Raw genomic sequence first — 11,597 nt, 5'->3', positions numbered from 1 at the left:
GCTGACAAAGATGTGCTTTCCTCTTTGAGGGCTAAAGATCTGCTTTGTTTCCATGAGTCAGAGACTAAAATAGTAAAGCTGCCACCAGCCCTGAACCAAGGCTCTTTGTAGTAAAAAGGCTAAATACTTTCAAACACACAAACACAGAAGCGGATGGTAGGCAAAGGGGTGGTATGTGGATTACTCGTGCTTTAAAACTTGCACACAAATGCTGAGTGAACACAATTCCCTTGGCTTTGATTTGCATCTCAGTAGTTTCCAGTGTGTAATAAAATTGTCACCGTGTCAACGGATACATCTTGTATTTACCATAAAGTAATCTCACCATTCAAAATCTACAAACTGGGGGATGGAGGGAAAACAAAAATGACATCCAAACTCTAAACATGTAATGCAATGGTTGTATGACACATGGGCCTTTGGTTTTGATAGAGACAAATACATGACGACATCGAGACAATAACTGACCACATCAAAACCAGAGAATATTTATTCAAAGCACTTGTGATGTTGTCACTGTTGTGGCTAAAAGAAAACTGAAGCATGTAGGAGCAGGAAAGATAGTTTGTGCCATTTTCTAGTGAGTTCCTGTTAATGTCAAGATCAGAGAAAATATACTACTGCCCTCTACTGGAGTACCAGGAACTTTCACATCAGCTTACATACAGTATAGCATCTGCATTTATCATGCTTTTATTCAATCATCTTTTACCTCTAATATGTCAGTCATATGTCTATAGCATTATATACCACCATCCTTATTATACATTGATTTGTTTGTGCTCATGAATGTTGTTGCCGAAAGAATCTCCTTTTCAAAAGAATCAACAAGGAAAGTCTTCTGTGAATCTGTGCTCCCGAGTTTCCTCATCTGTGTGACATACAGCAGCATCTTCCTTTGGCAGGAACAATTTGTCAGTCACCCCATGTTTCTCATGAGTCCTGAAACAAAGCCTTCAGTCCCATTCATTGACAAAAAATATGGATGGCTTGGACAAGGTCTTTTGTTTGTTAGACTTGCAGTCCATGAACTCATCCCTTGTTTCAGTACTTCTTCCTTTATCTTTGTGTCTCTTATTGCATTATTTCTTGGAGAGAAATTTCATTTTGTTTCCTGGAGCAACAGAAAAGAAACAAAGATGTGAGAATAAGCCTCCAGTAGATGATTTGTATAGAGTTTGTTTGAATAGCTCAGAATCATCCTTACCCAAGCCTTTGAGAAACCTGTTAACCCTTCTGTGTTCATTCTCATGAATAGAGTCCAGATACTCCTGCACTCTCACTTCAAACAGTCCTGGTGAGGAAAAGAAAAGACAAAAATGAATCCCCGGATCAAATCCCAACACCTGGACCTGGTCTTTCTACAGTACCTCTCAGAGCCTGCCTGTGGAGCTCCCTTTCCTGGATGAACCAACCAAACATCTGGGTTTCCATGAAGACCTCCAAGAAGCGACGAATAGTCTTCGATGGGATCGCTTTACGAAAACCTTGTAGCTGGAATGAGCAGGAGACGGGGGAGGAGGACGAGGAGGAGTAGCCGTCCTCCCGTTCGCCTGTGATGAAGAGCGGATAGTGGCCGACCAGCTCCACGAAGAAACGAACAAAGGCCTCGGACACGACGGTGCTCAGATGGCCAGAGTCTGGAGACAGAAGGTCAGACGTGGTAACAAACAACATCACAAAGTCAAACTGCTTTTCAGTCTGTTCACCTGTTTGGTCCGGTGTGAAGTACCTCCACAATAGTTTGATGGCTTACCACTAAATTTTGTACTCGTATTTGTGGACACTAAAGAGGATGAATCTTGCTAACTTTGGCCTTCTCAGTGTTTACCCCTGGTCTACAGTTTGTGGTAAAGAGCTACAACCAGACACATTGCTAGTAGTTATCTGTTGAGGTCCTCGTTTGTTCTCACCACTGGTAGTGTCTCCTCCTCGCTCATTGGCAAGTTCTCTTCTCCTCTCCAAAACATTCTCCAGGGCTGACTGGAGCTTAGGCGGCAGGATGGTGTCCTCATCATCCAACTAAATGTGACAAAATTGGAAAGAAAAGCTGATCTGTTGGTTTGTTGAGGCTGAAATTATTGGTTCCACATCTCCGCAGATCCCGCAGAGCCAGAAAAAAACACATGCTTCTAGAAATGGCCTACCTGTCTGAGAAATCTACTGTTTCCAAGATCCACGACCAGAACCTGTGCACAAAAACTATTAATGTATTGATTGATGTGTTCACAGCTGTTAAAAAGTAACATTTCTCTCCAGTTAAACGCATCAATTTGAAGTTATTGTGTCGCCCCTCTCTGACCTCCTCCAGGGGCAGCTCAGTCAGCTGGGGCAGGGAGCTGGACAGCAAGCCGACAATGAAAGGGGTCGGGGTGCAGACGATGTCGAGCATCGCTGAGGGCAGCACGGGGATGTAAGTGTGCTGCCATACAAAGGGGTAAAGCAACGCCACGACTGCATGACAGCACTGGGAGAGAGTACTGCAGGAGGGAACAAGTATGAGATATTATTAGTAAAGCTTTTAATTGCATGGTTTTATTGCTTTTTGTGTCATATTTTAAACGCAATAGGACGAAGAAGAAGAAAGCAGATGAGGCAGAGGGTGAACTTTCTTATTCTCACCACACAACGGTGCTGCAGTCTAAATACAGTCTAAACATTGAATATTCCCTCATGAAATTACATTTCCCAGAGAGTTAAGCAAGGCTACACACTTCTGTCATTTACATCACTGGACTTTGCATTCCTGTTCTCTACTACTGTGACCGCTCTCTCTGACTCCCACTGGATTTCTTCTGCAGAACAAACAAACGGGCCCCAGCACAACAACAACTCAACAGCCTGCACCCAAAAATATCTCTCTGGCATGTTCCCTGAAATAATCCAGAGCGGACTTTAATTTATTTAAAAGCGTGGGCCTGGACCACCCGCATCTCTTATAACTTCATAATGAAAATGCTTCTACCTAATATCTGCCATCTCCATAATTACATAAACAGTAGAAAAAAGGATGTCCAGTGCACCTTCGTATTTGAAGACCAATCAAAAGAGTAGTCAAATAGTGACCATGACAAATAGTGAAAAAGATAAAGATTTCAGAGTGCATGCGATATGTCTCCACTGAAGGGACCGACCTGAGCTTGTCAGCAGTGAAGATGACCCGTCTCTCCAGCAGCAGAGAGCCGAACACCCTGAGGAGCAGCCGCAGACTCAAACAGGAGAACAGACACTCAAAGTCCACATGCTCCAGGCGGGAGTCAGAGGGTCGGCAGAGCTCCATCACCTGAGAAATGAACGAATAAAGGTCATTTCATCTTATCATAAATACTGCTTATTAATCCAAGGGCTAGAATGAACATGTTCTTTCTTTGACCTTCGGCAATCTTTGTTGAATAGTAGGAACACTAGGATTCAGTCTGAATTACGTTTTAGGCATAAAATAAAAACAAATGACCTTGTTTGGTATTATGAGTAAACAAAAAACTAACACTCAAACATATCTCTCTCTCCATTCATATAATGTTATTGACTATAAAGTAACATGATCACAGCTGAGGCAAGCAGTAACTAGGAACTCTATTGGACACTTAGACACCTTTTCTGTTTTGTGCAGCAGGGGGCGCTAGGACCCAGCCACGAATTGGCCAATCAAGGTGAGAGTACTTGCAGTACAGGTGTGTCAGTTTTCACTCCTGTTCCTGGGATCATTGCTGTGCTTGTGCCTCCTTGGTAAGCCACGCAACTTATTTGTTTTAATAAGGAATACGCGATTGTTAGGGTGAGGCAGGGGTGTAAATGCAACCCGATGGTGATAGATTTTATGTAAATATTTAATTTGTTGGATGTTTTACTGCAGAGTGGTTATGTCTCAAATGTGGCTCTGCCAACAATATTGTTTCTTTTATAAAGGGTCATAACAGTTGAGGACAATTGGCACTGACAGGGTATAATGTCTCTTTACTATTGAACTTTGTTTACTTGTGGCTTCAGTATTGAAAGTCATCTGTATTTATATCACCAGCCGAGACTGCCGTCTAATTGGGTGCTGTCGACAGGATACTGAAGCAGTAAGTGTGTGGTTATTGTTTTAGTTATGTGGCCATATCAGCATGTTTTTTTTTTAGAGCAGGTTAGTAAATATAAATTTAGCATTGAAGATTGGCGAGATCAACAGCTCAAGGTCTGGAGTAAACCAGGAAGTTTGCAGCTTCCGAAAATGTTTTAATCAAGTTTGCTTTTACTGAGACTTTTAAAGGCTTTGCTTCACATACTATTAAGATGAGTGAAAGTAAGGAACATTTAGGAGTATTGCCTGAACAACTGAGAGCTCTCTAAGCACCTAAAACTGTCTGTTTCCAACTGCCCTGCTCCAACCCTCAGATGTATGTTCTTAATTTAAACACCCAGAACATTTTCGGAGCCGACAATGTGTCTTGTCCCGTCGCTCACCTCTGTGCCCGAGCCAGGCAGAAAGGTTTTGATGTTGATGGTTCTACCAGGAGCTGGAAACTGGGCCTCCATGATGGCTCTCATGAACGGTTGCACCAGGGCAGGAGACAGAGCCCTTCGCCTCTCCACCTCATCCAACACCTACAATACACACACATACCAACACAGCTTATGAATTTATATTGTAATATATCATTGATATCTTCATGGGAGAGGTTTACCTTGGAGAACAGGTTGAAACAGCCAAGGTGACTAACAATACAGTAGACCTCTGGTAGACGTCGGCCTTTTCCACTGGGCTGGAATAAAAATAAATACAAATTCACTTGCGGCTGCTTGAAAACTTGATAAATCATGTATATTTTAGATAAATAATTAGGTTTGGAGATTAGTTACAAGGGAGTGAACGATTCTCACATGACAGAAGACAAGTAATGATTTAAGTAGACTTCTGGCCATATAATTTACACATCAACAGTACTGATATACACTTGTACAGTAGAACTACATGAACAGAAACATATGCACACCCCCACATGCACGGTTCCCAGTCTCACACACTTCCTCCCAGACTCCCTGAGATGGACGGTTTTCCCACAGGCACGCTGACTATTTTGGCACACTTATTTACTCAGCCGTCATTGTGGTATTTAGCCACTTCCTGCTCAGTACCCGCACACTTATTTATTCTACTCATCCTTATTTACCAGTAAACGACGACAGTATCCGAACCTCCTGCTGCCGTCCTCTCCAGTCAAAACAAAGGAGAACATCTCACTGCGAGGGATGCCGGCACAACAAATCAAAATATAATCAGTGTATTTTTTTTTTTTTTATTGTACACATAAACATGAACGCATATCAACTGTAATAATGGCATTTATAATTTTTGTGCAGAGCCTGTAAGCTCCCACGCCTCAGCAGCCTTATAAGTAATGGGTTAAAGAAATGTCAGCATTTTTAGTGTCCATTATATTGAGATAAATGGCTCCAGTGCCATTAAGTTAATTTGACACTCTCACCTTGGGTAGCTCTCCACCGGCTCCCAATCTTTCGCATCAGGGAAACAGAACTGAGGAATGATCCTCAGCTGATCCTCCGTCTCCCTCATGAACTTGAAGGTTCGCTCTAACTGCACAATAAAAAAAATAAAACATTTTTATTATTTCCATCACCATATATTCAGAATTATCCTTAATTAAACAGAGGAAGTTGGTTCTTATGGACAAATGAAGCTTACTGTTTTGAATTCAGGTAAATAGCAAGAAAAATTCTGATTAACAGAACATGATCTTGTCTAGCAGACTGGAGCTCAGTTACATTGTTTTTAATGAACCTTTTTACTGCCTGGTGCTGGTGCAAGATGCATCTTTCTATTTTGATGCATTTGTTCATGTTTCAAGCCCTCCTCTGTTGCTGACCTTAGGAGGGAATTGCTGTGTGACCTCTGGCAGATAGTGGCCGCCGACCTTTGACCTCTGCAGCGACACGACCAGGAAATATTCAAAAAGTTTACGCTGGTGGAGATCCTGTTCCAGAGAGCTGTTTCTGGTGTTGGTACCATTGTAGTGGACCTGAGCTTGGCTCGGCTGGCTCAGGATGGACTGGACTGACACGAGATGCTGACGGTGAGCTTGGAGAGATGAATATAGTCATGTTAAAGATGTCAGTGTAAAATGTAAAGCAAGATGAGTGATGTTCTCCAGGTAAAAACAATAAATACCTTTCGCTCTTTCCTCAAGTTCACTCTCAGAGTCACTGTTCTCGTCTGTTACTAGAAATCCAAACCAAAAATCCACATTTACTCTTTGTGTGAACAAACAAAACATTTTAAATAAATTTTCATTTCCACAAGATCATTTCAACATCACCACCTCTTCCTGAACTTGTCTCAGCATAATGATTGATTCTTCTAAGATGTTTTTTCCCGATGCGAGCCTCAAATATGCTGTTGATCCTCAGTACAACCTGTTGACAAAGTTAAGACTGAGTGAGAGGAAATACTACAGCCTGACGTCTGTCACCAAAGAGGAGGGAAAACTAACAATAATTACACGATTTGGATGATGGACTGAAACCTGGCAGTCCAACTGAAATAAAACTATTGATGAATTGATTCTGAAAATATGTTTAAAGGTTTGAAGTCAAATTAATTGGTACTCATTAAATGTTTAGTTTAAATACGAGATGAGAATTCAAACACAGACCGTTGGTATCCTGCGGCAGGTGCGGCTGTAGGGATCCCCCGGCAGCCAGGGGGGGTGTTCAGACCCGGTGGGGGTGGATGGAGGGCTGAGCTGGGGTGGAGATGAAACGCCACCGCTGTGGGTCGACTGGTTGGATCTCTTCCGGTCCAGTAGCTTAAAGCTCCTGCCTGAATTCTGCCTGAAGAAACCAGGTCTTGAGGTCTAGGGACAGAAAAATAATTTTCAGTCTTTTATGTTTATCTAGATAATGGGATGAGTGTTGTATTTTTAGTTGCAGGAACCTTAATAGTATCAGCACCAGGAGAAGAGGGCAAAGACTGCAGGGAGCACTGACTCTCCAGTTCTATGTCCTCATACGGGTTCTCCTTGGACGAGTCTGCAGAGGGCCAAAAAAAAAAGTGACGTTTGGTTGATGTTTTCAAGCATTTCATTCATTTGTTATTTACCATGTACATTGAAAATGACCAAAGTTAAAATTGACTCCGCAAATGTTCAGATATTTTTTTGGTAGTTGCAGCAGAGTATTGTTTACCTTGTTTTAACACTTACCCAGGCAGAGGATCACTGTTTTCTGGAGGATAATGTATGGCTCACAGAAAAGTGGCATAACAACCTCAGTCTGAACTACTCCCTTTGTAACCTCACTTTGTCTGAATTTTTTAGATAACAGATTTAAAAAGGGATATCTGTAAGGAATAAATGAGGTGTCTGACCCTGGATGTCTTCATAGTGATGTTCCTGAGACAGCAAATGAGAGAAGAGTGGGCTGCTTGACCCTGTGACGTCTTCAAACTCAAACGACCTCCTGACATGGTGAACAGAAAGACACTCATTAATTTCCAGGATACGTGAGTAATCTATGTATGAGCTTCTCCTCACAGTACAACGTCAGACTAGACACGGCTTTAGCTCACGAGGAAGTCATTTTTCTGAGTCCTCTGTACCTGTTGATGTTGTCTCTGGCTCTCTCACTCCTGAGTCTCCCATAGATACCAGAAGGAGGTTTTGATGAGGTTTTTGAGGACATGGAGGGCAGTGGTGGGAGGTTCCTTTGCCCTCTCCCCTGCCTCTGACTCTTCCCCATGGGGACAGTAGCTGGGTGCTGGAAAGTACGTTGGGGCTTGGGGACTGGGTTGATGGGGGGCGCACCAGGCTCTGTGTACACATGTTCCTTCCCTTCCCTGTTCTCAGAAGACTTTGCCACTTCGGATTCGTAATTCTTCACCTCCACCTGCTTGTCCTTGCTCGGTGGGCTGAAGTAGTTTCCGAGCTCTGGAGGGGTTTTCCTTTGGTTCTCCCCCATAGCCTCCAGCTTTTTAAAAAGAGAGAATACAGCTCTCTTCTCCTGGGTGGTTTGCTCTGCGGCTCTCCTTTCGTCGCTTTTTCTTGGCGCCCCCACCTGCTGCTTCTCTATCGCTGTGGGCGAACAAGGTCTTGAATCCCCAAGAATTTCTAAATTCTCTTTCTCATGATCTTTCTTTTCTTTGTGACCCACATTTCTTCTACAGTCCTCCCCCGTTTGGTTGTCACTGGGTTTACTACTATTGAGCATTCCTCTTAGCTGTTTCCCCGGTTCAACAGGGGAACAAGGCCTCGAATCCCCATGTTTTTCTACATTCTCTTTCCCTAAATCCGGCTTTTCCTTATGGACTCTCCTGGTACTCTCTGCACTCTGCTTGTCAATAGATTTATTGTTGCTTTTTGTCAGGGATTCTGTCCTTTTTACACACTGACCCAATGTACCTGAGGGAACAGGTAAATGAGTGGGCTCCTTGCCCTCCCATAAAGAGATCTTGTCCTTGATGTTGCTTCCGTTGGCTCTTGGCAACTTGATTCCAACCAAGTCATTGCTTTGAGACTCAGAAGTCGGCCTCCTCTGAGCCATCATGGGTGATTCTTGGTTTGTCAGGTCGTCTAACGGGGTGACGGGGAGTTGAGGTGTCCCTTGTCTTAATGGCCCAGCTCCCTTGTTTTCCACAGAAGCGATACAGCCTCCCTTTAGCCTAAACACACAAAATACAAGCACTTTTTCAAAGCTTTTCCAAGTTACAACACGTAAAATGATAAGAAATCTTAAACATGACCAAAATTGAATGTGAACTAGTTTCATGATTCTTAGTCAGGGATTTTTGAGTAATTTATTGTCACAGTAAGTGAACTGCAACCACCTGACTGCAGAATACAAAATTACTACTGACTACCTGAATTAAATGAGAGGAAGAGAAAAATGTAGCATTAAAATGCTCACTGTGGCTAATTGACTAATAGCAGAGTTTCTTGAACTTCCCAGCATACGGTCACTGGGACTGCCAGTTGGGGGACACTGAGTCTTTTTCTAGTAACAGTGGGAAAATTCTGCCTGAGAGTCAAACGCCAGAGGACATGCCAATGAACGAGCATCTTCTTCTCATTGGCCTCGCTAAATAAACACATACTTGGCCCGGAGCCCATTTCATCAAACTGTTATGTTTTAATAAATAAACGGGAGGAAATGGGAAGCTGTAAGTTGAAAGACCTTTTCTGACTTTTTCCTTAATGGATGTGATGATTAAAGGGCAGCGAAACTCTGTTTTTTTAATTTTATTTCTCAGGCTCAGAGGGAATTTGGTTATGGTGTCCGGTTTCCTCTGTTTCACTGATCAACCTATTCACATACAAACCTGTTGACAGTGGAGTAGATGTAGTCTTGCTTTGTTTTCATTATCTCAGCGGCTTCCATGATCACTGTACACCTGAGAGAAGGAGACACAGAAGGACCACCTGTCAGTCATGTTTCTAGCGTGATGCAAACAGAGTTTGGGTTTTAACATTTTTAGTCACTTCCTGTCTGGCTTGAATCCAAGTGTCAATTAGTGTTAAGCTTTTTCAAATGTCATATTGCTGTTATGTTACATTTCAGTATGAGACAGTCCCAGGTGGTAATGGACAGTATTCAGGAGACAGCTGGGCAGACTCGAGGACAAACATGACAGCCAGGGACTCGGTTCAACTCCCCCGAGCAGTTCATCACACAAACCAACATTTCATTCAGTCATCAGAGGGCTCTTGCATGATTGGATCACTCCTCTCTCCCTTTTCTTTCCTTTATGTTCCCCTATCTGCCACTAACCTTTGACCCCCTCCACAGTGACTAAATTGCTCTGCTCTCCTCTTCTTGATTGTCAAACTCTGCTAAGGCCAGTGTTTCAAAGTTCAGTGTCCTCTAAGATAGTGCGTCGTAATTGACCAAATCATAGGCTGCTGTTATCATTTGTTTAGTTGAAGTGACTGTGTGCATGAGCCGAGGGACTACATACAGAACCTTTTAAGCTTCAGGCCGGCTGATTAGCCACAAAACAAGGCACCCAGATGCACAGTTGTCAATCAAAAACACATGCATCGTCATAGTTTCTGTTGTGCAAGAGGTTGTGTTACTTTTTCTTCAGTAAATATGTCTTAAAACGTCCAAGACAAAGTGTTACTGTATGTAGAATGTTTAATGTGCATCATTTTCTGCTCTCACAAATACATTTTTACAACTGTAACTCTGCAGTCATGTTTTCCTTCTGGCAAAGACAAGCTAACTGGAAGCCTTGCTATTGAATACACTCAATTAAATCGGTTTCTTACCTTCCTCCATTGTACAGTTTCCATGTGTCGATTGGTGAAATGGGAGAATAGTGCATCCGATGCTGCTATAACCGTATCCATTAGTATAACCTCCAAACCAAACCATGTACGTCCAGGTTAAACGGCCTCAGATGGCTTTTCTAACTTGATTAAAGTCTTTAATTGAGTGAGCCATAGAGACATAAGGATTTCACCACAAACTGCTGCACATCCTCTCTGGTCTTCAACTTTCATTCACCCTCTCCCTCTCTCCCGGCAACCCTGGACATGACTTCCTCTCTCTCTCTCTCTCTCTCTCTCTCTCTCTCTCTCTCTCTCTCTCTCTCTCTCTCTCTCTCTCTCTCTCTCTATCTGTGTGTATCTGCTGTCTGTCTCTCTCGCAGCTGAAATTATGAAGGAGCAGAATTAATGAATGTCTAGTAATTATAACTGGACCTACTTAAATGCTACAACTTTCTTTCTACTTGCTGAATGGAAGGTTGAGACACATGGGACAGACATCATCGGGTTACATGATTTCCCTCCAAATCTGAAGTTCGTTGGAATTTACAGGATGTCACAACTGTTCCCAAGCTTCAGTTGCAGCTGTATATCAGCCCACCCTTCTTCACCAATGATGTATATTCACTTTCACACAGAAACTGTTATTTGTCACTGCTGCTCTCTTATCAATGGGCCTCTAAAAATGTTACATCTGAAGAGATTTTTTTTTTTAATTATCATGACACAAACATTTATCAGTTATTATCTTGCTTATTCAAACCACTTCCAATATTGCAGTGCATATACTGTATACACTGAATTATTTTTGTAGTTTTGGCACATAGTACATTTAATCAACATATTTTGAATTTTTTTTTTCACACATTTATTGTAGAACAGTCTAGGAATGTGCCACATCGCTCTTGATTGCATATAAACTTTTAAGCCTTTGAAAATGCAGAACCTATAAAGTATTTATAGGCTACTATTTTATACTTTACAATACCACTAATCACAAGGAACATTTGGAACAAAAAAACATTTTGAATACAGTTTAAAGACGTGTATAGTAAACAAACTAACCGTATATCATTGTTAAGGGCTTACCAGAATTCAAAGTGCTGGCCACGCTCGGTGTCGGGTCCCTGTTGCAGTGTCAGGCTGTAAGACTTGGAGCATGTGTCGAAAGTATTGTTGGCGGTGTAGTTTTAAAACGAATTCCGGTTACAGCCAATGACGGTGTGGCTCTCATCCACAAGTGTCACAGTGACAGGTGAGAGCCGAACAGCTGTCCTCCGTCCAAGCCGCGGGTTATTTATTTATTTATTTATTTGGGGGGGGGGGGGGGGC

The 11,597-nt window shown here is 42.4% G+C and overlaps 1 protein-coding gene across 2 annotated transcripts; it reads right to left on the bottom strand.

Moving 5' to 3' along the window:
• Window positions 1–475: 475 nt before the first annotated feature.
• Window positions 476–11,535, bottom strand: LOC138621881 (DENN domain-containing protein 2A-like). Of its 2 annotated transcripts, none has more exons than XM_069700218.1 (20): window positions 11,355–11,535; window positions 9,317–9,388; window positions 7,601–8,659; window positions 7,370–7,461; window positions 6,938–7,032; window positions 6,657–6,857; window positions 6,324–6,417; window positions 6,173–6,223; window positions 5,871–6,082; window positions 5,472–5,581; window positions 5,157–5,226; window positions 4,671–4,748; window positions 4,450–4,590; window positions 3,135–3,283; window positions 2,303–2,480; window positions 2,148–2,189; window positions 1,914–2,022; window positions 1,371–1,640; window positions 1,208–1,294; window positions 476–1,114 (listed from the first exon to the last, which is right to left on the bottom strand). In XM_069700218.1, exons 2-20 carry the CDS (start codon window positions 9,373–9,375, stop codon window positions 1,083–1,085), a joined length of 3,129 nt encoding a protein of 1,042 aa, XP_069556319.1. In that variant the 5' UTR covers window positions 9,376–9,388; window positions 11,355–11,535; the 3' UTR covers window positions 476–1,082. The 2 variants fall into 2 exon arrangements, with proteins under 2 accessions (XP_069556319.1, XP_069556318.1); XM_069700217.1 differs by lacking the exon at window positions 11,355–11,535 and adding an exon at window positions 10,266–10,487.
• Between the last annotated feature and the right edge of the window lie 62 nt (window positions 11,536–11,597).

The sequence above is a fragment of the Brachyistius frenatus genome, unplaced genomic scaffold, assembly GCF_029030835.1.
Source record: "Brachyistius frenatus isolate BFR_SWC_R1_liver_20210118 unplaced genomic scaffold, ASM2903083v1 Contig_33, whole genome shotgun sequence".
NCBI classification, from domain to species: Eukaryota; Metazoa; Chordata; class Actinopteri; family Embiotocidae; genus Brachyistius; species Brachyistius frenatus.
Note: the sequence above shows the minus strand (reverse complement) of the source record. Positions and strands in the feature narration are given on the sequence as shown.